We start from the raw sequence: 26,310 nt of genomic DNA, 5'->3' as shown, positions 1-26,310 counted from the left end.
GATGCCAACACACGATGGGATCACAAAGTCACCGTGGCAACCTAACACAGCGGTTGTGAAGGTGTCTGCTTGCATTTAAAGCTCGCCTTGGCATGTTGTTGCTCACATTCGAAGTTCTCTTGATAGATTGCAAATGCCATTTTGAAGCGTGCAAAGTCATGCTTGGTCGTGCTCGGCAACAGTAACTGGCACCTTGTGCTATTGCAAACCAAGCTAGGCTTAGTCTAGGCATCCACTAATTTTTTTTGCTGCCATCAAAAGGTTTCAAGCAAAAAAAAACAAATGTCGCACAATTGCAATAGCCCTAAAATATGTTGATCTTAGATTATACAGTGATTTTAAAAAGAATTTGAGAAACATTTTCCGCTATATCAAGAGAAAAGAATGCATTAAGCGCTTTCATTTCGAGGTTGCTTTGAGAACTCTCCACAAAGTAATTGAGAGCCGAGGTGGTATGTGTGGGTGCTGCCTTTCTAGACATGTCTGCTTCAGTCTGCGCGGGCCGAAATATATACCTATGTTTAATAAGGCGACACACAGAGAACAGCAGCGCTGCCTGCTTTAACAAGGAAGAAAAAAACCAGCTGTACAGGTAAGTTTCGTAATTCTGAGCAAACTATAAGTCCAAGTTAATCTGCCTTTTTCACAAGGCCACTTCAGCGCATGCCCACCTCTCCCTTGGTTGAAAACAAACCACAACCCCAGCTGTGCATGCACAGTTCTTGGCCTCCGCGATCGGCACAGTCGTAGCTGATCTCAGAGGCCATGTGTAGTTAATATTCATGACAGGCATATGCGATAGATGGCGTTAGCTGTCAAGAACACACACCGTCATTTCGCTGGCGCCAAGGATGTTTTCAACCAGTAGCAGACGAACTTTCAACCACTCCCAGAGGGCGCCACATTTTGTGAAAAAGGCGGATTGTGTGTGCCTGTAAAGTGGCATAATTTAATTATTAGAAAATGAACTTCACATACAATCTACACGCAGCACTGAACTGTCTTCTGAGGATAAAGTTTTCTGCCTAGTCAATAAAGTTTCACATTGTACATGGCGTCCTTGCAAAATATGCGACATTCTTACATATCCGAAATAAGAAACGCAATCAATTTTTGGGCATGCATATTTTTTAATGACTAGTGTGATGTGAACAATATGCGGCCACACATCGGGAATGTCTATTTTGCATGCAATTCTACAGCAAGTGGCACGACAGGTTCGTTCAAAAGTAGCACCCACAGATGCTACACCTTCAGGTAAGGTTTCGATCAGCATTCAACACAGCCCTTATCGCATACTGCAGAATGCACTTTAAATTTGATCTGGTAGCTACAAGTGCGTCCTACTAATTAAGAACAGCTGAGCTTTTCATTTTCCATAGATGCTTTTGCAGAGAAGCATTATTACGCACCACAGCATGAAGCAATTACCGTATTTACTCAATTCAAAGCAACCCTTTTTTTCACCACGATACCCAAAGTGAGGAATGGTGCTTAGCTTTGAAAAATCTAAAATACCCCCCTTCCCCCTCCTGTCGTCATGCAGATAACTTGATGAGACGGGTGCGAGAAATACAGTTTATTGGGGAACTTGGCAACCATCTTCTGCAAACACGATTGCAGTGTGCTTGAAGATCAAGTTGCAACAGCCCTCTGAAGCTCATTCCAACTTCTATTATGGATGCCAAGGGGGAGCAGCTTAGAATTAAGGGATGCTTATAATCGCAAAAATATGGTATAACCCTTTGCTATTTAGTCACTTTCACTAAAAGCCACAACAGACCAACAGACATGGCAGAAAAAGTGCACTCAGTTTACCACAATCTGCACCACACTGACCTTGCATATGACAAAAGTCAACCAACAGTCTCCATGTTTTACTTTTTCTATTTTATTATGTACACTATGGGGCACGTAACACAGACATGCAAACTGGCTCATAATGCGCACTGCAAATTTTTGTGGCATCAACACTATTCCTTGCTTTCACAATCCAGCAGGGGAGTCCAACTTATGTTTCTTTCTCTTATAAATTCATCCAAAGTCATCTTGTCAAGCATGTTAACCTGGAAGAAAGAAAAAAAAAACACCTCTGCATACTCATGGCAAATATATGGGCACAATTTCTGCCGCATCAAGAGGCACAACTGCTATGACCAGGTCAGACAAAGGAACCATGAATGAAAAACAGCATTCCATAGCTAGAGAGATATCACAACAAATTCCAGTTCTTGCAAGAAATGTGCAATAACATGTGAGTGATGTTACAAAGGTTAACCTTTGGGTTGCTTGGAGATTTTTCATCATAATCATCATCAGCCTGATTATACCCACTGCAGGGCGAAGGCCTCTTCCATATTTCTTTATCATAGGAGGTTGCGGCCAATTACTGCACCAGGGTGGCCAGCTCCTGTTCTGGTGAGGGAGTGCGTTGCCGGAGGTGTTCACCGGCATCAGGTCGCACCCCAAACCTGTGCATGCAATTCCATCGACACGCGGATTTTTTTTTTTTTTTCATCCGGTGGAGACCTGCGCGGCACCGGGATTTGAACCCCGGTCCTCTTGAATGCGAGGCGAATGTTCTACCATTACGCCACCGCTGCTGGAGATTTTGCATGATGTGCCAAACGATTCAATGAAAATCTGATTGACACTGAATCGCTCCATCACTATTCCACAAAAAGTTTCAATTTACCATATGCAGCACCAGAGATATCGGGTTTAAAAACAGCTTCATACACTGGATCAAGCAAGAAAAAATTAAATATTGCAGTCCATGAGCGTACTTCACCCACAAAATCATCACATAGCCAACCTCGCTCAATATGTTTTTTCTTTTTGGCCACTCCTCCTCCCCCTCATCACAACTAGACATAAGAAAAGAATGGCAGAAAGACTCATGCTTCCACCCACTTTGTCTGCCAACATTGTTACACCCTTTGGAGTGCCAATGACAGCCCCGCATGTTGATGTCATGGATGCCTTATGATTTTCAAAGGCAGAATTTTCAAAATAGTTGCTGCAAGCAGCAGGAATGAGAATTTTAAAATTACCTTTAAATTATTAGCTCACTTCCAAGCAGTCATACATAGCATGCATGCCAAATGCCTTTTACTGCACATTTGATAGGTTACCTTCAAAACTACATTTGATAAGCCCTTCAACTTAAAGACAGCCATTAAAGTTTAACTTCTTAACTTCTCTCAAAAATATTTCTACTGTGTGTCAATAAGGCTAGTGTATCACCTACCAATACAATGTGAAAAAAAATAATAATAATAAAAAAAAATAAACAACGGATGACAAGAACCAACAGATGTGTTACTAAGTATATTACATGTACCCATAATATATTCAGTTCATAGTGCCTACTTATTCTTTACTCAAAAGGCAGAATGGAAAAAGAATACTACTCCTTGCAAAACAAGCTGAAATGAGCTGGATTTTATTTGAACACCTTTTTGGTGTCAAATTATAGTGGGTGCTAGCTGGGTCAACACTTTCTTCAGGGTTAAGTTATAGAGCATGCTAGCTGGGCCAACCCATGTACAAAACACTGCAAGTACCTCAAATGCATACGACTGAATTTGTGGGATGAAAAACAACAACAAAGAAAAGAGCTGGGCCTCTGACAAAAATGCAACACTAACTCCAAAGTGTGCTTGGCCAACAAAGCAGGCTATAGGAGAGTTTGTGGGAGGATATCACAGACCTGTTTCCGAACATAATGGACAAGTGTTTCCAATGCCACAGGATCGCCACCCTCGCACAACAGGAGGACACGCCAAAGTGCATTTGCAAGGGCTGCATCACCTCCTTGCAGACCCTGCATAGAGTTTTCAAGTAAAAGGGATTTATCCAGTTTGCTTGGTTAAGCCCCACCTCCTAGCACACACTTTCACCACAATCTAAAATCCAATACACTTCCTTTGGTTTTTAAACTGCTGTAGATTTCAAAAACATAACTAAGGACTGGGAGATGCTACACACATCAATGTCTTCTTTACAATAACACTGTTCCAGCTCTTACAACACAAGTTCGTTGTGATATGCTGAACTTGGAATGTGGTCATTTCAGCACAACCATTCTACTGCTGGTGAACTATGATTACAACAGGTAACACAATGCTCCAAGCTTAACGTGCACACTTTCAGCCAACTTCTGTTTCAATGCAGAAGCATTGCTACCTACATTTTTAGCTTTTGTTGACATGGCTGTGATGTTTCCTTCGGGCAACTGCTCGGAAAAAAACTCGCTGCCAGTGGGTTTCAAACCCAGGCCGAGGTAACAGGAGCTTCGCTGGCTATTGTGTTGGATCACTGTGCTCTCTCAGTAGCCAGTTCCTTCACACACTAAGCTGCCAATCTTTCACATGGCGCTTCAGTTTGATTTGGTTCGATTTACGGGGTTTAATGCCCAAAGTGACTCAGGCTATGAGACGACGTAGTGAAGGGCTTTGAAAATCTTGACTACCTGGGGTTCTTTAACGTGCACTGGCATCGCACAACACACGGGCGCCTTGCTTTTCGCCTCCTTCAAAAAGTGGTCGCCGCAGCTGGCATTTGATCCCGCATCTTTGGACATAGTAGTCGAGCACCCTAACCCCTGCACTATCGTGGCGAGGTCGCAGCGCTTTGGATGTTGCATTCAGTTCCTCTGACGAAGTTGCAATAAAGATTTTAATTGGGCCTCTTTCGTCACAAGAGCCTAAAGCACCCATTAAATAATTAGCTAAAGATGGCAAAATGTAGCAAAGCAAGATTTAACTAAATGAATGCTAAATTTTGCTCCTGCGTCTATGTCCGTGCTTAGCCAAGCTAAATCGCTGCTTAAAATCTTTTTATTCTGCACCAATCATAATACATGTATTTCATAATGTTTCACTGCAATTAAGTCCCATTGTGAGTGACATGTTTAAATATAATGCAGGACACATAACATGACACCGAAAATTCAATTGCGCAGTTGCAAGCTTTTGCTGTCATTCATGTTAGCAAATTAGGTTAGTAAGCAGATGTTTGATCAACTATTCTGCAGCTTCCCTGTTCACTAATGCCAATCCAAAGCTACAAAGGTAACTCTGGTAGTGGTAAATTCAATTATAAGGCTACCCAAGGGCAACATTATTTGCAAACAGTGCAAAAGAGATGTTCGTTTACTTTTCCAAAATTTCAGGTTTACTTTGCCAAAATAGCACTATGAGGGATACCGTAGTAGAGAGATTCAGATTTATTTGCATATTTTTCAAAAACATTCGACTTGGTAAAACGCAAGTTGTTATTAATGAAACTATGGTACTACGGGTTTTCGAGGTCAGCCTGCAAATCTAATAAAATCTTACCCCTCTCACCGAAAATGAGCTGTCAGCCTAAATAATGTACTATCAGAAGTAAAATCTATTTTTTTTCTGGTGTCGCACAAGGCAGCATACTAGGGCAACTTTTTAATATATATATATTAATGATATTGTCAATATTAACAGGAATGTCAAGTTTACTATATATGCTGATGGCACGAGTATTTTCTTTCTCTGGACAAGACATTCAGAAGTCAGTAAAATTATGTAATACAACAATGATAACACTGGCAAAATTTTCAAAATGTAATATGTGTGTGAATGAAAAGAAGACAAAAGCAGCTATATTTTACCCAAAGAACCAAACCAGTTTGCACCCACGATTCTATTGCATTGAAATCTAGACCAACTGAAATAGTTGATCATTTTAAATGCCTTGGGGTAACCTTTACTTCAAGTCAATGACGACCACAGTGGCCCCTGCTTACCGCAACAATTCTTTGAGTTGTCAAGAAAAAAAAAAAAAAAATACGAGTACATGAAAAATAGACACAGGTTGCAAAAGGGGGTGCGCAGTGACATGAAAGCACTTGGAAACTAAAATGACATGCAGGTACCAGAGAAGAGCATTACTAGCAAAAACCCTAAATGTGATTAACGAAGGCCTGTTTTCTAGCTGTGGTTTTAAAAGAAGTGAAAAAATGCCTACCTCATCATATAACAGGATCATGGCATTGAAGTGGTCGTGGAGATAAAATAAAGACTCTCGCTTACGTTTTGCTGGCATGTACTGAAATAAAGAGAGGGACAGAATGGTACCGTCGAACGAAACACTCAGTCATGACGTGAAGGACGTTACCGCAAGTTTTCCTATACGCTTGTTCGTGTCTTCCCAGAGGTTACGAACAATTTCATATTGAAGGCGAAGTGCTATGCGATTGTCCACTTCAGCCATGGCCCGTGTCACACACATCCTAGAAGATATCAATGCTTCAGCGCCTTTCGGTCTGTAAGAACTTTCTAAATAAGATGAAGGCCGGGCCAAATACTTGCCACACGTGAAGCTCTGTGATTAGAAACCAGGATAAGAAAGTGTCGGGAACCTTTAAATCTGCAAATAAGGAAAGATGCACGTCATATTCAGAGCAAGCTCAACTTTGCAGAAAATTTGTACGGCATACTGAGCTCTTACACGTAAAGAATGTTCTGAAGTCCACTTTGTCCACACAACTCTCGTAGATGTAAACACTCCCTTCTGTGATTTTCTAAAGCGAAACAAGCATAGGAAGAAAGTATAACGTTCGATCTGACGGACACGCAGAAAGCTAGAAACTAGATTAGCAACTCCGAATTAAAAACTATCTGACTTTTCCACCGCAGAGCAACAACTTGAGTAACCATAGCGCTTCCGATCTACTCACACTTTGTTCAACAAACTTCCACTTCACGGCGGACTTCAATCTTTCCCACTTAGAGCCCACTGGCCTAGCAGCCGCTGCTCGTATCGGACTCTGAAAAAAGCCGAATTCTCACCGATGCAAGCTCACTGGCATGCAAATAAAAACTATACCTTGAAAGCTGCATGGCTGTGAAAACCATTGGACGCGTTCACAAGCAGTGTACAGCACCTAGCGTAGCGCAATCCGTGATTGAATAACGACGGTATGACTCGATACATCTTTGCGAGAGAGCACCCTTGTGGGCGCACGGGTTTTAATTTAAGAAGTACCTGAACAAACTATTATTTTTTCCAATCCCTTTTGCGCAGTGCTTTTTTACCGCTCACATGTGGAGACGTGCAGACGGATCATTCAGTTCTTTGTATGGTGATGGTGATAATGAATAAAGTGAGTTGTAATAATATTCAACTAATTTATTTATTGTAATTAACCAAGCGTTAAATTTATTTTTGATGGAGCATTAGTTATAAATTACATGCATAAACATATTTTATTTCAAAAGAAGTTGGTTGAGCGTTCGGCGCCATTGCCAGTGTGCCAGCAACTTTGGCGCGCTCTTTAAAAAAAGAGCGAGAACGAGCACGCAAATTTTGATATGACTCTCCTTCCAAACCAATGTAAACCTGGATTGATGCAACAACTCTAGGCATGAGACGATGCCTCGACGCTGAGAATACACTACATCAGTGCGTCAGCCTGATGACTCGATCACTTTGGATTGGCGGAGTTAAGAAGACTAGCGTACAGCGCTGTGCTTCACACTAGTGCGCCGTGCTCTCCTTTCGTGAATATGCGCCTCCGGCAGCCTATTCAGCATAAGCAGCAAAGTGACAGATAATATGCGGCGGTCACTTTCAGCAGAACCATGGCCACTCGATGTCCGTAGCTCAACAAAGGTCAGCTTTCGCTTCATTCCGGTCTGAATTATGCACAATTATGTACGATTATATACACCCTTTATCAAAAGCTTAGAATTTCGCTATATTTTCTTTTGGGAAGTGTTGTGGGGCTGGATTTCGAGAAAGAACTACGGTCTTCCAAGGCTATTCCAAAGACTGGGATTAGTATGGTTGCTCTTCCTGGGCTTTGAACTTTTGGCGAAAGCTGTACGTCAGACGTAACCAAATTATTTTGCCCTCTTATGCCGAACGGATCGGACCAAGGCATTTAATGCTGTGGAAAGGTATTTGAGATGGAACGTTTCATTTCTTTCTTCGCAGGCATGTCAGAAAACTCCGACCATAATTATTCAAAGTCGGGCGTATGCCACAAAATAGCTTTCTCGTGCATTCGGTACCATCGATATGACGACATGGTTTCATCTCCTAAATTGGTAGTAGCAGTGCACAAATTAAAGTTGGTGCAATTGTTTGTGCGAGTCATAGCTTAGAGCACAGCCGTTTCCGGCCTGGATTTCATTCTCACTTAGCAGTCCGTGTGACTCTCTTCTTGTTGCACTCCTTTACGCCATTTACAAGAATGGCTGTACATTTTGTTCACAAATGTTTGCCAAACCGGCGGTAATAGGAAGGTTGACTTTCGACGTGTTCTCTATCCTCAAGCAATGAACCCTTTTTTCTGCTACGCGCATGAAAAATACCATGTCTACTGGTTGTACCATTTGCTGCACTTTGTTTAGATACAGCGTGCAAACTTGAAACTTTTCCTTTCCTATTTCCAAGCAATCTCACGAACCACATGTGTTTTCTATCTGGTTGTCACCGCTTTACTAACGATAATATATAGGAGATATTCAAATGATGTCATGGGCTCCATACTGTGGCGCAGAGCACAGCTTCGCCACTTCGAGCCGGAACAGACAACGGATAACCCGAACAGATATGTCTGCAGCCTTTCGCCGTGCTTCATGCACCACAAAATGGCCTCATCTATGACGAAGGTGCATACTCCCTATATGTTTGGTTTGGTTTATAGTGTTTAACGTCCCAAAGAGACTGAAGCTATTACAAATGCCATGATGGAACGCTTTGGAAATTTCGACCACCTGGGATTATTTTACATGTACTGACATTACACAGTACTCGGGCGCCTTGCTTTCCGCCTCCATCGAAAGCGGCTGCCGCGGCTGGGATCTGATCCCATGGCCTTGGGTTCAGCAGTCGAACAGGCCCTGTCTACCGAGCCAGTATGACAGGGCCGCTGACATATAGGCCCCGAATAAATTCTACATATTAATTTTTGTCTTTGCTGTGAGACACAATCAAAACGTAAAAGGTGACCGTTCTATCTTCATGCGTGTGTGAGTGGGTGGATCAGGAAGAGCCGATACCGACTCAAGCTTGAGTTTTTAGTGGAACGTTAGAGGAGCGTGGACCTATGGAAAAGCACAGATTAAAGTCAATGTGCTTATTTTCACGGTAAAACACATTTTAAATCAATAAGCCCTACTTAGCCAAAATTTCCTTGCAGTGTAAATGTTTGTTACGTCAAAATTTTGTTCTATTGCTTTCTATTTCGGTTTGATGGGGAAATCAAAATACTTCACTGAAGCAAAAATTTCGTTCATGCGGTGTTCGTTGTAGCGGTGTTCGACTGCACCCTCCACTCGTGATGGGATTAGTCGCCACCATGATTGGCTTGGGAAGCAACGGATATACACCATCACTAGAAGACAGTATGACAACCTTGAGAAGATTAATAGCGAAGCCATCCGCATATATCACTGCTCTGCCGAAACACACACCTCTCAGCAGACAGCGGCATGAACCCCCTGTTTTCGCAGATTGCTGAACAGTCAAATCTTGCCCAAAGTGACCAGCATGATATATATAATATTGCGCCAAACAAAGAATTCTGTCTTTTAAATGATTGCGCTCATGCACCTTAGGTCCCGACAATCTCGATCACTGATCCGCTTATCAACATATTGGATTTTATAATGATGAATTCATTTGCATTAGAGGCGCATAACATAATGCCCAATATATTCTAAAAAGTGGCCATAGCCGGTCCCCGGAGGACATACACCTGAATTCCTCCCAACGGGATAAAAGTATTTCCGATATGAAGGCGCCCAGACAAAAATGTCTGGTTCATATTGCTTTAGTGAAGCATGTATGTGTGTTGCTCTTCTGCTGCTTTCGCTCGATGTTTCTATTTCGGTCAAGGTAGACGTTCGGGCCAGTTGGCTTGTCACGATAGATAATGCAACGCTTCAAGGACAGACACAGAGCGGACAGCACGTGTTGTTCGCTCTGTCTCCTTGCATTTGAAGCGCTGCATTTTATGCTGTTTATCTTTTTTATTTGCGCTATTGTTGTTGTTGTAGTGTAGGAAGAAGGAAAAGAAAATACACGGGCCTGCTACTGGCTCTGTAGCTGAGCCACCTCCGCTGCCTCGTGCAGACAGAAGAGGAAATAGAGAAGAAAGAAAATGAAGACGGGGAGAGAGACGCGCGCCGCAACAACAGCCGTCGTCCACCACCGAAGCGGTGGTGGGTGCAATGACGGCCTACAACAGATAAAAATTCGTTAGTGGCTAGCCCCCGCCGCAAGCAGCGGTGACCTATCTGCCACAGCCCCATCTTTCAGCGCTATTGAGCAAAAAATGACCGCATTCTTGTTATGGGTGACATATATGGGGCCATTCTGCCCTCAGCAGTTAAGTGTATTTGATCTTTCCATGGTAACTGTTCAGGAGATAACTTTACGCACAAGAAATTAAACCACAAATAACCGTGCTCAGGATAGTGGCTGGTTGCGATAAAAACTATCCTCGTGAAGAAAAAGCAACAGTCTGAAATTTGAGCGATAAAAAAGAATTGTTTTGAGCAAAACAATTCTTTTTTCTATCGGCAGATCGCTAAAATTTCCGACTATTGCTTTTTGCTTTATTGAGACATGTTTAGCTCTATTATACAGTACCTGCTTGTGTGAACAGACTCCACAGAAAGAGGCCACTGCGGGCGTGTAGCGAGAGTTCCAGCGCAATCTGCCTGACAATGAAAACGTATGGAGACTGGTGAAACCCGTCCGGATATGAAACACCTGGTTATAGCGCGAGCAGCGCGGTGGCTTGTCTGGCTCCGTTTGTGGCGTCATACGAAAGCCGTGTTGTTTTCGATAATTATCCGCAAGACATAGACATAGCTGTTTGCATTTGGCGGACCGGAGCCTCTCCTAAGCTTATCGCGGCAGTTTGTTTCGGCGCAGAGGACTATAGTCACCTACGGACACTTTCCACTCTCAACAGGTGAGCTACTTCGTTGCGAAATACCTTTTTTTTTTTTAATTGTGAATACAGCTATAGAGATCGAATGAAAAGAAATTTTTTGAAGAGGAGGGCTTGCTGGTGTAAGGAAGGTGGTATGTGGGGCTTCGCGTCCCAAGAGTCCGCACCCGTGACCTTGCAATGTGCTCACCATGCGAACATCAAAGCTATACTGTACAACCCCCTTTTGGTGGCCCAAGTGTGTGTGTGTGTGTGTGGGGGGGGGGGGGGGGGGGGAAGGTCGGTCAACTAAGTCAATGATGTATATGCCGTTACAGTACGTATATACAAAGCACTTAGGGCGTCCAAAGGCAGATGAAAGGGTTTTAGAATTCTAAGAGTCTAAAACGGTCGAATATGCTAAACGCAGATAAAGCATATGAACTCTTTTCAGACCATTATCTGCAATGACAGATAAAAATCGTGACAGAGCACAGCGCCAGGCTGAGGGTGCTAGATCACGTTAATATGGCTGTGGTATATTTCAAAACCACAAAACAAAACAACAATAAAGGTCACTGGGAGAGGAACGACAGGATTTGGAAGAAAAATAAAATTAGAGGGTCTCTTAGATGTCTCTTAAGAGGAGAATGGCGAAAGCCGACCCTTCCTATCCTATAATTTTCCTCTCATCGTTAGCCTCTTGTCGGCATTCGTTGCAGTGCTACATATAATTATAATTGGCTTATAGGAAAGGAAAGGCGCAGTATCTATCACACTTTCTCCAGCAAGTGTGAGTTTGGATGGTACACCATCGCTCCTGTCGCGTAGCGTTCCTTGCAGATGGCAGGGACGCATCCCGCCTCGGCCAATCAGAATGCCGCAAAAGCGGGACACACTTTGTCCACGACAGCATGAGCCTTAAAAAGCCGGCATATGAAATCGGACCGTCTTTGACGTCAACAGCAAGGTTCTCCGCACTTCGCTGAGTATAAGTTTTAATCGGTGTTATGTAACTATGTAACAATCATAAAGGATATCGCACAAAAAATTACCATAGTTAACCTGACGGCTTCTTATATTGAATCCTTGAATCCCTTAAGGAAGCATATGAGAAGTACACATACGCACCTGAATGACCGCGAGCGCACGTTCGCTGTTTAATGGTTTCGGTTCTTCCAGACAGCCTTAGTACACCATGGCCTCTTTCCCTAAGGCCTCCCTGAACACGGCCGATGCTGCGCAGTACATCAATCGCCACTCGGCTATGCACCCCGTCCTGGAGAAACTGCAGGCGGTGAGTATACGTTTCCATCAACCGAAAACAGAGAGATCTCCGCCTGCTCCGAGATTCTTCACATGCAGAGATACTTATCTGGGCGCTTAGCGCAGGAAAGAAACAATAAACAATCTGGTGAGGATCCTGCATTTCGGGTGCTCATGGAGCGTCTGGGTAGATAATAGGAGAGCAATTTATTCGACAATTCTCCTTGGTAGATGGTTTTCTTTTTATGGGATAAACGGGAACAGAGAAGGAATATATATTAGCTGAGAGAATAACCTGAATCTATGAGACTATGATGATTTATGCATTCATAAAACTCCATATACTCCGGTTGAGTTGACCGGATGAATAAGACTTGTAGCTGGGTCAGGTATCTGAGTCGAGGTGTGTAGCACGTGCAGCACCTCTGATTACTCGAAGAGTATAGAAATCTGTCCTTGAATCACGGTAACCTTTTCACAACTTCACTCTACATAACAGAGGACCTGGGAACTTTTCGGCAACCGCGGATTCATGCTCTCTGACCCGCCCACTCTGAACATGTTCGAGCTTTTGCTGCGAGCCACTGGCGCAAAGAAATACCTCGAGATAGGTGAGAATGCTTTTTGGTATCGCATTGTTTGGGGTTAGTTTTAAGATGTTTGTTTTCATTAATGTGTGAATTGTCATCCATGCTTATAATGTAACTTTGCTTTCGCCAAGTTGCCACAGTGGAAATTTTTTGCGTAGCTATTTTAGAGAGAAAATTAGTCTTCGGGTGCACGGGAAGTTTTAAACTCCGCTTTGCCGTTGTACAGGCATCGCAATGCTGCTGCCAGACACGTTAGGAAATGCGAGCCTCACACCATAACAATAATGACGTTTCGCGTTCCTGTATCCGGAAACTAGCATGACAGATGTACAGCTAGAGAACGCGGCCACATCGGTTTTTCAACCAGCGTCACGAACGCTCATTTTCAGGGATCGTACGTCAGCATTATCCCCACTGAAAGATCGACAGTGGCCCTACATTGAACCAACGTCGGCATGCAACATGACCGACCTTGACCAAAACCAGATCAGCAAGGTTGGACCGAGTGTTTAGTTATTGGCCTTAGACCGGCCTATACATAGTAGGGTTTATGCAGGCCCGACAGCGACAAGCAGCCTAGCCGGACTAGGTCCACGTATGGTCGCGTCGAGGATGAACCAAGGTCGGTGGCCGATCTTGCAGACAATGTACACCCTAGCAGGGCAAAACATTGCCTAAATAGTTCCAAATGTGAGTACGTATCGGTGCCAAAAAGCACGCAGTTATTCGTGAAAAGCATTGGTGGCCCTCAGAATATTCTGCAAAGCTTAAACAAATGCAGTGATTGTTTGCGACAGCGGACTGAGAGCAGCAGATGTCTGACAGTGAACATATTTAACACAAGCATTGCCGAAGCGATCAGGTCCAGCATGCAGTCGTACAATAAACAATGCGCACCAAAGAAAGACTACGAAACAAGACACCATCGCGCTGCACGCACGCATACCGAAAAGATATCCCCCATTAAAAGCGCTCATGTTCATGCTGCTTACAATTTTTATTTAAAAGCTTCTTTAATTGTGTTAACGTTAAGCAAATGCATTCGCTAAAAACATACATGCTGCTTGGAAAACATCGTGGGCAGCCGACCACGGCCCTATTTCGGGTCATGTTTGGCTGCCGAGCATTGGGTGCCGACTTCCATTTACCGATTTGGCCAACTATTAACTATCATATAACTGTTACCCAGCCAGGGATCGCCTTTAGGGTTGCGTTAGCTGGCCGAGAATATCGGCTGCCGAGCTCTACCCAGTCGTTTACCGACGGTCAGCCATCAGCCAATTTCATTTGGGATTGTGGTCACTGTTGAAACTTGCGTTTTTTCTCCTTTTTTTTTTGCACCCTCGAAATGTGTACTCTCACTTTGTGTAAAATTGTTCGCCTCACACTAAACAGGCGCCTTTCAGTAATTTATGGCCGGTGACAGCTCCTCCCCGGGCCGCGTATTTGGGTTTGCTCGGTACGGTGGCTCCGCAAGGGACAAAGCAACAGAAGAGACGAAGAAAGTGGGCTGTTCCGACTAGCATCTACCGCCCCTAGGAGCCGAGCAGCCTAGCGATTAGCGGCGCATGCTTTTTCAATGGGCGTCACGTTGGACGCGGCACTAGCTTGAGAGAGCCTATAATACTATTACTACTACTACTACTACTACTACTACTACTACTACTACTACTACTACTACTACTACTACTACTACTACTACTACTACTACTACTAAATAATAATAATAATAATACACAGTAATATTTCTCTGCTAATTATTATTATTATTATTATTATTATTATTATTATTATTATTATTATTATTATTATTATTATTATTATTATTATTATTATTATTATTTATAATTAAAACTATGAAGATAATATTTAGCCAGTTAATTTGGGCGTTACCTACAGACAATTCAGTGCCAACTTAGTGAAACGAGTCTTCCTCTATACTACTACTACTACTACTACTACTACTACTACTACTACTACTACTACTACTACTACTACTACTACTACTACTACTAATAATAATAATAATAATAATAATAATAATAATAATAATAATAATAATAATAGTAGTAGCAGTAGTAGTATAGGCCTTCTCAAGCTAGTGCCGCGTCCAACGTGACGCCCATTGAAAAAGCATGCGCCGCTAATCGCTAGGCTGCTCGGCTCCTGGGGGCGGTAGATGCTAGTCGGAACAGCCCGCTTTCTTCGTCTCTTCTGTCGTTTTGTCCCTTGCGGAGCCACCGTACCGAGCAAACCCAAATACGCCCCCGGGCCACCCTCTGCGGGATGCCATGGGAGAGGGGCCAACGCCGGGACAAGAGGACCGGGATTCCCTCCGACCGGAGGGAAAAGGAATGCGGGCAGAACGAACGGGGAGCCCATCGATGAGCATGCCTCTTTCCGAGCTCTTGCTCCCCTCTTAAAGAAGTTGTATTGGTTGATTAATTGTTTGTTGTAAATAAACGAAATTACTTAAAACGACAGCAGCCTAAACGAAGTGAATCAGTTACAACAGTCATTTAATCTTATTTAGCACAAGCAGCAGCTAGGACTTTCTAAAAACGAGGCGAAATGATGATTAAACAATACGACACAATGCTTCGCGTGAATTTTCATACACCATGTTCTAAGGTGTTTCGGGGGGAACTGCAACTTATAGTTATCCCCTTGTTGACTACTTGAGGTTCTGACACAGCGCCTAGAAACGAGCACGAAAGGCTTTTCTCTACAGTGCTCATTACTATACAGTAGGAGGTTTAGGCGTTTTGTCTGAACAGCGCGCCGTCGCCTTGGAATTCAATGCGGCGACCGACATTACGATCCTCGGCAAGCGAAGTTACGTTCATTGGTTCGCTTATTTTTGAGCCCGAATTTCCCCGAGTATTTGTACGAGTGCTACGCTAGCCTGCCAAAATCTAGCTAATCTATAGCCTTCACGGGTACTCGAGGCGTTTCGTAAACAAACTATTGCGTTTTCTATACTTGCCTTGAATTTGTGAAGTGCGCACTTCAATACAGGGCGAGCGCAAGCACTGGAAAATTTATTTGCATGGGCATGCGCACCCATATGTGCATAAAACCAACTCTCAGTAACTGCGCGGGGCAAAGAATCACCATTCGGTGTGACTCGCGGGCACTGACGTTGTGCATATGTGCCATTACATGCCACCTGCATCTGTAAAGTTTCCATGGAGTTGCCGTCGTGTAAGGCGCCAGGCTGTCGGTCACCATGGAGCGTTTTCTCCTTTCTTTTTTCTTTTGCACGCGAATGCGTGCCGCGTGTAGAACGTACGCGGACGTTCCGTTACAGGTGCTAGTAGCGGGAACATAAACGCCTGTGATAGTGCAAGAATGCCAGCATATGCCGCATCTGTTTCAAATGCGAAATGCATCCGCGAGTAAAAAAAAAAAGAAAAAAAAAAGCACTCCATGCGTGTCGGGATTTAAATTTTTGCGGCCCTGAGACATCGCGTCACTTCAGCCAGCTGCAGATTTACATTCCTACAGGCTTTGACGATAAGGGGCGTATTTCTTTTTTCTTTTTTGTCTTTAATGAGCACTGGCTCGACTAACTAAAGTCGTTGTGCAACATATGTCTGCGATCGCCCGCGACTCAGTTTGTGACAGAAGGTCGGTTTCTGCATTTCTTCGGTGTCTTCAGTATCGGGGTGATACCGAAAAAAGGCTGAGACATTTACTTTTTTTTATTTGTCATGCAGGGTTGGCATTTCTGACGGAGTGAAAGGAAAAAGTTCATGTGTAAAAATGTCTTTAAGACTTTATAGGTAGCCTGCAGACTGCGTATACTGTAATTTTTGTAAGCATAAGAGGTCGTGATGATCTTCTGCAGGCGTGTTCACGGGTCTCAGTGCTTTGTCTGCTGCCCTAGCACTGCCACCAGACGGCGTAGTGGTTGGCCTTGACACCAGTCAAGAGTACGCCGATGTTGGAATACCTTTCTTTAAAGAGGTACGTTTATACTTTGTAAAAACATATGATTTCAACAAGAATTTATGCAATAATAAACGGGTATATTCAGACTTTGTGGAAGCGTGACTTTAGCATGATTTTAAGCATTATTATTTAACAAAATGTTAACAAAAACGGACCCAAGAAAAATGAATAAAAAAGGAACAAAATATTCAAATTCGACTGCCATGAATTTCTAACTTGTCATGGGCAGCACTAGCAGCTGGACGCACGCTATATATTATTTATTTATTGTAACTGAAGGCCTGAAGGTCAAGAGAGGAAGCGCGCAAAAAGAAGCGAAGCTCGGAGTTGTACCTACGGTAGTAGAACTTACGCTCTAACCATCAATTTCGTAGAGTGTACGTCCCAGTCAAAAAAAGTCAATGGGTCCAATTGGGAATTTCCCAATTGAAATGAATGGGTCAAAAACCAATTGTGTTTTCGCCACCCATTGGGCCTGACCATTTGATATGAATTGGTGCTCCCAATTGAAAATAATAGGTCACCCATGAAGACCAAATGGTTCATCAATTGAACTCAAATGGCATACCCATTGAGCCCAAATGGTTTGAACTCACATAGCTGAAAAAAAAAAAAGAATGGAAATGCAATTTCAATGTTTTGTGTCCAAAAGTTATAGGGGAGCCGACTTCTATACAAGTGGAATGAAATTACAATATTTTACAGAAATCATATATGAGACAAGCAAGCATTACACACATGGAACTAATACAGATTCAATGTATATATCCACAGGTTGCCGACTTATATACTCCATTCTTTGAACAGTGCTGCTGGGACCAGTGACACATTTTTGTTATTCAGAGTTAACTTATTTAATTATGCCTGCACTTATAGTGAACATGATATAATCAATTATTAAGATTAAGCGGCATATACTTTTTATAAGAACTTAAATTTTTCACTGTTGTCTTTTAATAGAGGTATGTATATCTGTGCACATCTCAGTCAAGGATATCGCTGACTTGACTTTCCCAATTGGGAATGTTTGCTTAGGACCAATTAGAACCAATGGGAAGCCCAATTCGTTTCAAATGGGCGTCCCAATTTTTGTAACCCATTGGGCTTCCCAATGGGTTTATTCAATCCCAATTGGGACCCCCAAATGGTTTCTTCATTCCCAATTGGGAGTCATGAAACCAACTGGGCGTCCCAATTGGGAGTGAGAAAACCAACCGGGCTTCCCAATTGGGAGTGGAGAAACCATTTGGGTTGGACAGTACCCATTGGACAAACCATTTGGGATTGGCAGAACCAATTCAATCTGACTGGTCTTCCCAATTGGACCCATTGATTTTTTTTTTACTGGGGTATTACCCATCACGTTCTAGAACGGCGCCCGGTCAGTTCAGCTCTGTCCAATTTTTGTTCGTACTTTTTTCATTGTTTCTTCTTTTCGCACAAACCAATGCCCGACGGCGCTCATTTGCGAACCTGGACGTGCGCATGCTCGACGCAGGCTGGTGTTGACCACAAAATCGACTTACGGATTGGCGACGGCATACAGTCTCTCGGTGAGCAGATCGACATTTGCATTCAGTATACTGTTGCGAAATGGATTACTGTTGATAGTTTCAATGCCTGCTTAAAACTGTCGATAATTGTTTTCCCCGTAAGCTAACGGCGGTGTAAAATAACCGTCGATATTAATAGTGCTACTGGTAGGTTTTCAAATGACTGATAAAAATGCAAATGAAATAAACAAAAATAAACAATCACTGGGCCCCTAAAAGTCGAAGAAAGTAGTTTGCCACGAGCTCTAACAAAGTTGCCCGTCTCAGTTACACGAGAAGCCAAGCTTGTGGAAGGCGACTTCACAGCAACTTATTATGTGAGCATATTTTGTATGATGTCATCAACAAAATCATCACTAACTTTTCATATCACCGAAGCGTTGGCAATCATTGAGGTTGCGACCTGTGCACAATCCGCATCCTGACGCTGAGCGCTTCGTGCAAGCTTACCAAATACAACCGGCAGTGTCTGCTGTTATGTAAGCAGCAGCATGCAGCTAAAACCCGAATACGAACGTCAGCGAACATATATCTGAAGTAATTTATTCTTGCGATTTCACTTCGGAACTATGCGCGATCAACAGTGCGTCTATGATCTATTGGGAGCCTTATGGGCGATGCCAGTCACTATCTAATCAGCACAATCAGGCTTTTTTTGTGTGTGTGGTACCTTGATACCATATATACATCTATGGAATTACGTCTGGAGAGCTGGATATCGTGGTCTGGGTAAATTGGTGAGCCCTATCATCGTTGCCGAATTCTCGATATAGGCGGAAATGTCGCCGAGATTATGCTGCAGCGATAAATGCGTGCTTTGCGGATTCTAATCACATTAATAGTACTATCGAACGTTTTTTGCCACCAACAGTTCGATGTAATGATTATGTATGGATAGTATCGATCATAACGTCGACAATTTTGCATCACCAACTTCAGGACGTCGAAGCCTCCGCCCACTTATTGCGCTTTAATGAATGGTAGCTGATAAACGTTTTGCTCTCACCTGTGAAGAAGCCAGCAATATACCATTTTCTCTCTCAACAGCTGAGAAGCCCTAATTAGGCGCTCAATTGACTTCGCTTCAAATTATTTAAAAGGGGTTTTGCTTAAACCTTTCTGCTTTCTGTTAACATTTTGTGCAGAAATTTAGGGGACACCTAAGGCCCGCCCTTAAACGCGACAGTATTAGTGGGTTCCGTCTGCGGCTCCCATTCCGGATCTTCGTTCGCATGCATAGGGGAGAAAACCTGGGCCAGGGGGCGCTGCGCCGCTCTGTGCGTCAGCGCCCTCCATGGAGACCCCGTCAAAACCTCCGCGCAGTGCGGCCGCGTCGTCTGCTCCCCGCCTCATAGAAAAGCATGCTGTCGTCTGCTCCGCGCTGCTTTCCAGCACGTGTTTGCGCGCGCACGCTCGGTTGTTTCTCTCCTCCTCCGGCCGCATTCTGGCCGCCGTCGCGCTTCAACAAAGGGGACAAGAAAAAAAAATTTGGAATGAAAAAGTGACGGCGCGCTTTTTCGCAAAACTCGTGAAAGCGTTTTTCTCTGTTCTCTCTCTCGTATTGAAACGATGGTTGTCTGTTTTTTTTTTTTTTTTTTTTTTTTAGGTATCTCGTACCGCTCGTATCTCGCACCTCTGTTTGTAACTGGCGGTGCCGCAGCAGCCATCGCGGAACCAACTCGGCCTCAAGAAACAGATATATGTCATTAATGCCATCACTCGGCGCTTATAAAGGGAAAACACATACGTTAATCGTTCTATCCTCATACGCGATCCTGCTTCGGGAGCTCAAAACTGCGCATTCGCTGGAGGAGATAACTGAACTAGGGATTGCGCAGTGTAGCTGTGGAATTAAGAAGACAAAGGTTCACTTGGAGAGATGTCCCCGCCTGCATGGAAAGTCGTCAGGCATTTCCTCGCTCTTCGTTTCGCGGAGAGAGGAAACTGCCGAAAAAATGGCATGCCTCGGCTTCTCGTCAGTGATCCAGGTCGTTAAGAAACCTCTCATCGTTAAAGGTAGATAAGTCATTGATTTCGGATGGCAGCGCCACAGCAGCGAACTCCCCCTGACCGCTGTCAGCAGGAACCAAAGGGTAAGGCGGCATGCTTTGTGCCTTTGTAGGGAACGTGTCCTAAACGCGCCGAAAACAGGCACCACGGCGCCGGCAGCATCGCCTAAACATCTGTCCCCAAAGAGTTGAATAGGCCCCTTTCAAGTGAGCAGTCACAAATGGAAAGGAAGCTCCCCAACCAGCGCCCAGAGCACTCGTCGCTGTGTACACGCGTATCAATTCTGAACGAGAAGGCTGGACCTTTTATTCTCTGAACAACATGGAAGAGACATCAAGAGGTGCCGCCTCAAGTCCTTCAAAATACCTGTCGCTTGCCTCTGCCTTCGAGTACCGAATTCGCGTTCATGTTTCTTCTTTTTTTTTTGTCTGAGCCTGCCAACAAGCGCTCTTTGAAAACAATGTCCGCGGCGATCAATTAATCATAATTTCTCACTTTCGAAAGCACCGATAAAAAGCGTGCCTCCCGCCAGCCTCTATGTCGGCCGGGGCACAGAAAAAAGCAAAAATGAGAAACCACTGGAAAAGAGCGCCGGCTTTGCGCGCAGACGCACGACCATCCCCCCTCGTCCTCACTATCCTTCTCCCGCTCCGCGTGCACGTGCGGCTTAGTGCGGCTGCCTGTAGCACGCGCTCCCGAGCGAGCGGGCTGCGCAGACTCCGCAGACAGCCGCTCGCAGCGCGGGTGCGGATGCGCGTAGGTTTTGTAGTTCCTCTCCGCTCCGCTGGAAACCGAGCGCTGGCGTCGCGGATGGATGAATAAAACTTTATTTGAGCAAAGGAGTTTGGGACTCGCAGATCCGGAGCAAACTCCAGCTTTGGTTCCCTATACACTTTGGATTTTCCTCAATCAGCAAAGCCTTAATTTTTGCATATATTATCTCAATCGTACTAATTAGCATGCGCCTTAAGGCACCAAATTATGTGAAAGAACGTCCGACATAGAAAGCCCTGCTATGACCAAAATGCATGAACGTGCCTGCGTGGTCTGCAAGCGTAACGTGGGAATTGCTTCCCATGGTAACTCTACCACCTGAAAATAGCTACCTGTCTTGGCAGCTTCTTGCAACTCGACCATGTCATGTGATCTCGTGACGCCAAAAAACCTGTCGGCCAATCAGTGCTTCGCCATGTCACTTGTCAACTAGCACCTTCCGTAGCCGTGTCCGCGTTTTTTTGCTCATAACGCCGACGCTAGACTTTCTGGAGAACGGAGATTTAACGCTTTCGCGTTAACATAGTTATTGGACAGATGTGCCCCTCACTTTGAGCGACACCCTTTACTCTTTCTTTTTACCACCTTCAGATGCCCTGATCTCCGAGGGGCAGTCAGGAAGCTTCGATTTTGCCTTCATCGACGCTGCAAAAGAAGAGTATGAAGACTATTACGAACGCTGCCTGAAGCTAGTGAAGAAAGGCGGAATCATCGCGCTTGACAACGTAAGTGCCTGTCTTATCAGCCAGGATTGATTAAATGCGGTCAGAAATTTCTGTAGTTCTAACAAAAAAGGAGGTGATACCGCTCAATGTGTAATGCCGTACATGATAAGTTTCATCCAGTCAGAGCGGCATGTAGCGTGGGTCGAAACACGCAAAAGTACAGCCAAGCACAGAACGTCTGCCAAAGCAATGCACGGCGCAAACCATTTCGATAAGCGTTTTTGAACAATTAACCGTTGATAGAAGCCTTGATTAAGCTTGACAGCCTTTGAACGGCGACGTTTAGGTACTACATGTCGGTTGGCCATATTTAGAGAGCAGAGTTTAGGAAAACGGCTATTTTTTACACGATCATATCCAACGTTACTAGAACAAACTCTTGTTCTAGTAACGTTGATCATATCCACGCGTTTTTTTATGTGCACCTAAATTGCGTGTTATGAATGCAAAGCCTAAAAATGCGTCTTATTGACATAATTATTAGTGTTAGTGCCTAAAAATACCCGAATTTGTTTGAACGGCCCTGAATATACAGTTCCGTCTCGCTTTCGGATGCTCTGTGGTTTTGAGCCACACCACGCATGGCAACGCCAGGTAAAGTCAAAGGGCTGAGGGGAACAATGACAGCCATGTAAATAATCATTGCACAAAAGCCCCGCCGGGGTGGCGCAGTGGTTAAGGCGCTCCACTACTGTGCCCAAGGAAGCGGGATCATATCCCAGCCTCGGCGGCTGCGTTTCGATGGTGGCGACCCGGAGTGGCGTCCGTGTGCTGCGCGATGTCAGTGCACGTTAAAGAACCCCAGGTGGTCGACATTTCCGGAGTCATCCACTACAGCGTCTCTCATAGCCTGAGTCACTTTGGGATGTTAGACCCCACAAACCAAACCAAACCATTGCACAAAACCACGTGAACAGAAAATTTAGAAAGAACCATTTCCATGGAACTGTTTCCTGCCATTTCACAGCAGAATACTGCAGGTGGCAACTGTTCATATGGCACAGTGTTTCCAAATTGTTTAGAAAAACGAACAGAGCTGTCCTCTCCAACGAGACATCGCGTGCTTGTGAGCCAAGAATTAAAATCTGCGGACGAAATCCTCACTACCTACTCATGCACCATGTACTCGCAACATAAGTGGCAGCGTATTTGCGATGCTGAGGCATCTTGTGTATGCAAAAATAGATACTCTTATTTACTGCATGAATGAAGATTTTCCTATGATTTGCACATTTCGCATGATTACGAGTTGCGCTTCTTTGATGTTGCACCGTGTCTGATATTCTGACCTAAATTCATTCGCACTCTTGCTAAAATTTGTTGTATCTGCATTTCCCTGTTTGGTACCCATAAGGTGTACTTTGACCACCATTTTTGGAGTCTAAATCTACGTTTTTATTCTAAATGTTCGGCCTCTAGTCATGTGAAGCTGTGGCAGATGACACCACAGACAATCACAATCTCGAAACAATCGCTGATGTGTCGTATTAGCTTTTAGCATTTATTGCAGCAAAGAGGAACATGTTTTTATTTTGTAAATTCTGTTTTTCCAGGTCCTTTGGCAAGGACACGTGTACGACGAGTCCATATCCAATTCAAAAGTTGACGCACTGCGGAAGATCAATGAAAAACTCCCAAAGGATGAGCGTGTACACACGTGCATATTGACCGTGGGTGATGGGGTCATGTTGGCGCTTATTAAGTAGACAAGACGCCTTTGTTGCTGACCAGGAAACCGTACCGCAATCAGTGTCTTCCCCAAAGCTATTCCACTTAAATATGTCTGTGAGTAGCAGAACGTATTGTTGAAATAAATACATACTTGTAAGCTACACTGGCACATCGTAAGTTTTGTTCTTTATTTTTCTTTAATCTTTAGCTTAATGGAGCATTCACTTCGAATATCTGACTTTATTCTTGCACTACGAAGCTGTAAAGGCTATGTTTCTAGCTCTATGTCTAGTTTTCTGGTTTAGCAAAATAAACGTTCAGTGGTCTCTCGGTGAGTGACTTCATAACTAAGGGCACGGTGTCATTGTTTGTAATTTTTCTATTTTCAAAAACAAACGGCATGCTTACACTCGGTCTCGCATATTCATATATACGATGTATCAATGTATCCTATATATTGAAATAATGTTTTTATAGAGTTCTCAGATTATGTTAAAAATCTCATACAGAAGCATATAGTATTGTTGCTCTCGTTTACCGAACTACCGCTCAGCGGACATTCGATATATCGTACTGCGTGCCGTGTGCCTGAAAGAGGCGTTTCTACTAAGCGCTCTCCGACGATAACTTTTCGCACATGGAACCGGGTCGGCTGCGCTTCCCTTTGCATCTGCTGGCTGCGCAAAAATGTGCCTGTAAATAGCGTGACGAGGTGAGCATCAGGTTCACTTAAAGGTTGTCTCGAGACTAGCGTGCTTTATTAAGGCTAAAGCCTTACTAGGGTATGGTACGTAGCATTGTTTTTTCAGGCCCAAACAAGTCTGCCGTGATGTCTTGCTAGGTCTCCTCAGCCGAAGAGCAAGACATTTTCACAACCAGCATGGCGTTTTTCCAGAAAGTGAGAAAATTCGTTGAGGCAGCTAACTCGTCTTCAAAGACACATTTTCTTAAAGCAGGCTACTTGAGCACGTTCCAAGAGTAAGAAGAAAAAGAAGACGGGTTTCTATGGCTCGTTGGTAGCTGCAGGACGAATTATGTCCAAACCATCCAACACTCACCTCAGTCAGCCGCGGGAAGGCAGCAGCGCTGACAGGCCTGCATCATGGTTCGTCAGGACCACCAGCCGCCTTCGCTTGCTCAACATCTTGCACGGTACCCGCAAGAAGACCTAGTCGACCGCCGTTTCTGGCTTGCCGAGGGCGAGTCAAAGCACCCCCCTCTTCAACACGGAAATGCTGCCCGGAGCAATAGAGAGTAAGGACATCCGAAACGCTACGCCCCCTGTTACAACCGCTCGCGACCACAAACCAAGTGAATGGTTCCCATTCAAGCGAGATCATTCTGGTGAAGGTAACTCGCCGCTGACCTCTCAAAAAGCGCATTTTCAAGGACACGACACGCATCTAACTTTCACGCGTTCGTTAGCAAGAAATCAAAATTGAAAGCCACAAGTTCCGGGGCATGTTCTTCCTTCAGCGATATTGAGGACATCGACGCAAACAGCGAGAAATGGAAGACATTCGGGCACCCTTACTCCTCCTATCAACCGTGTTTTTTCCTGAACGAAAAGGCGAAAAGGAGACCCGATGGCTATGACAACGATGACAGGGGCGTTTGTGGAAGCACTATTCCGCGAAGGAGCAGTCCAATAAGGACTGACATTGCGCTTCGATATGAGGCGCTGGAGACAATTATGCTAGAAGAGAGCAGGCGCTCCGGTTCTAGGATCTCTGCGTCTAGAGCAGATATAGATGCTCGGTCGTCTCTTGGCACTTTGTCGGTAAAGATCGCAGTCCTGCGTAAGATGCATGTGCCACTTACGGAGGCCGCCGAAGGAACGTTTGCAGCTCGTACCACTGGAGCGGCAGTGAGCAGTGACCTTGCAGGGCAACGGTAGGCGTTTTGAGCACCGAGTCAGTATCCGAAGGGGTATCGCAGTTTGAAGAGCAAAATCTCAACGGAAAGATTAAATCCTGGGATCCTTCTCAGGAAGACGGCTCGGTCTGTCGATGGCTGATGAAATGTTCGAAATAGTTTACCAAGGAGCGCCTGACATAACGCAAGAGTGTACCCTTCCATCTTCTCAGCACGTGTCTGACGTAGATAAGTCAATCACGGCTCTTATTGGGATGCCTTATACTCCACGTCCTGACAGCTCTTTCCGCAGCAACGCCGTTGATGAAAGTCCCCACGAGAAACTGCAGTGGCTCAATGAGGACTATGAGAACTTACCTTTGGAATATCCGTTCTACGAAGACTATATGGTCAACAAGAAGGAGTACTTGCGTCCTTTAAATACACCAGGTGTTATCGCTGCAACTGACTCTGCCGCTGAAGTGTTCGTGCCAGTGGCAGAATTCTCGCAGATAGTGGCTGCCGCCGAAACACGCTCTGCGGCTGCGCGTGGAGCAGCTTACATCGACGTCCCGCCGTTGCTTTCCTCTGCGTCCTCCCCCGATACTCTCGCCGGGAATAAAAGGAGCAGCGAATAACCTGGATACATCGAAATTTCCCACAAACACTCACAAGGTATGGATCAACCAGCCTGCACCACAAAACACAACGTGGTTTCGGCGGCTGTTGACGCTAAAGAAGGAAACAGTGCTAGCGAGCGACAGTGCTACCAGTTGTTGTGCCTGGCCAAAGCCGCCTAGAAATTCAGCCGGACGCCAAACTTCTTCGGCGAACGCCTCCTTCACAAACTTTGGATACTTCTCTGCAAAGCACCAATGCACTGGAGGCGAGCCGTACCAAAGGGACAGAAGCGACGTGTTTTAACATGCGCTGAACGTCCAGACAGCACGGCGCGCCGTGGCCCTGACGGTGAACCCCTTCTCGCC

The 26,310-nt window shown here is 44.5% G+C and overlaps 2 protein-coding genes across 2 annotated transcripts; one reads left to right on the top strand and one right to left on the bottom strand.

Annotated features, from left to right (window-relative positions):
- Positions 1 to 1,117: 1,117 nt before the first annotated feature.
- Positions 1,118 to 7,119, bottom strand: Uqcc1 (Ubiquinol-cytochrome c reductase complex assembly factor 1). Its single transcript, XM_084601994.1, has 8 exons — positions 6,868 to 7,119; positions 6,719 to 6,808; positions 6,490 to 6,562; positions 6,351 to 6,408; positions 6,157 to 6,271; positions 6,007 to 6,087; positions 3,713 to 3,826; positions 1,118 to 2,066 (listed from the first exon to the last, which is right to left on the bottom strand). Exons 1-8 carry the CDS (start codon positions 6,973 to 6,975, stop codon positions 1,974 to 1,976), a joined length of 732 nt encoding a protein of 243 aa, XP_084458120.1. The 5' UTR covers positions 6,976 to 7,119; the 3' UTR covers positions 1,118 to 1,973.
- Positions 7,120 to 10,500: 3,381 nt separating this feature from the next.
- Positions 10,501 to 23,736, top strand: LOC146191456 (putative caffeoyl-CoA O-methyltransferase 2). Its single transcript, XM_084601993.1, has 7 exons — positions 10,501 to 10,969; positions 12,110 to 12,224; positions 12,693 to 12,804; positions 16,634 to 16,752; positions 18,236 to 18,290; positions 21,666 to 21,799; positions 23,353 to 23,736. The coding sequence occupies exons 2-7, from the start codon at positions 12,126 to 12,128 to the stop codon at positions 23,503 to 23,505; spliced, it is 672 nt and encodes a 223-aa protein (XP_084458119.1). The 5' UTR covers positions 10,501 to 10,969; positions 12,110 to 12,125; the 3' UTR covers positions 23,506 to 23,736.
- Positions 23,737 to 26,310: the final 2,574 nt, after the last annotated feature.

This window comes from Amblyomma maculatum, chromosome 4, assembly GCF_055883805.1.
Source record: "Amblyomma maculatum isolate TAMU_Amacu chromosome 4, ASM5588380v1, whole genome shotgun sequence".
Classification (NCBI taxonomy): domain Eukaryota; kingdom Metazoa; phylum Arthropoda; class Arachnida; order Ixodida; family Ixodidae; genus Amblyomma; species Amblyomma maculatum.
Note: the sequence above shows the minus strand (reverse complement) of the source record. Positions and strands in the feature narration are given on the sequence as shown.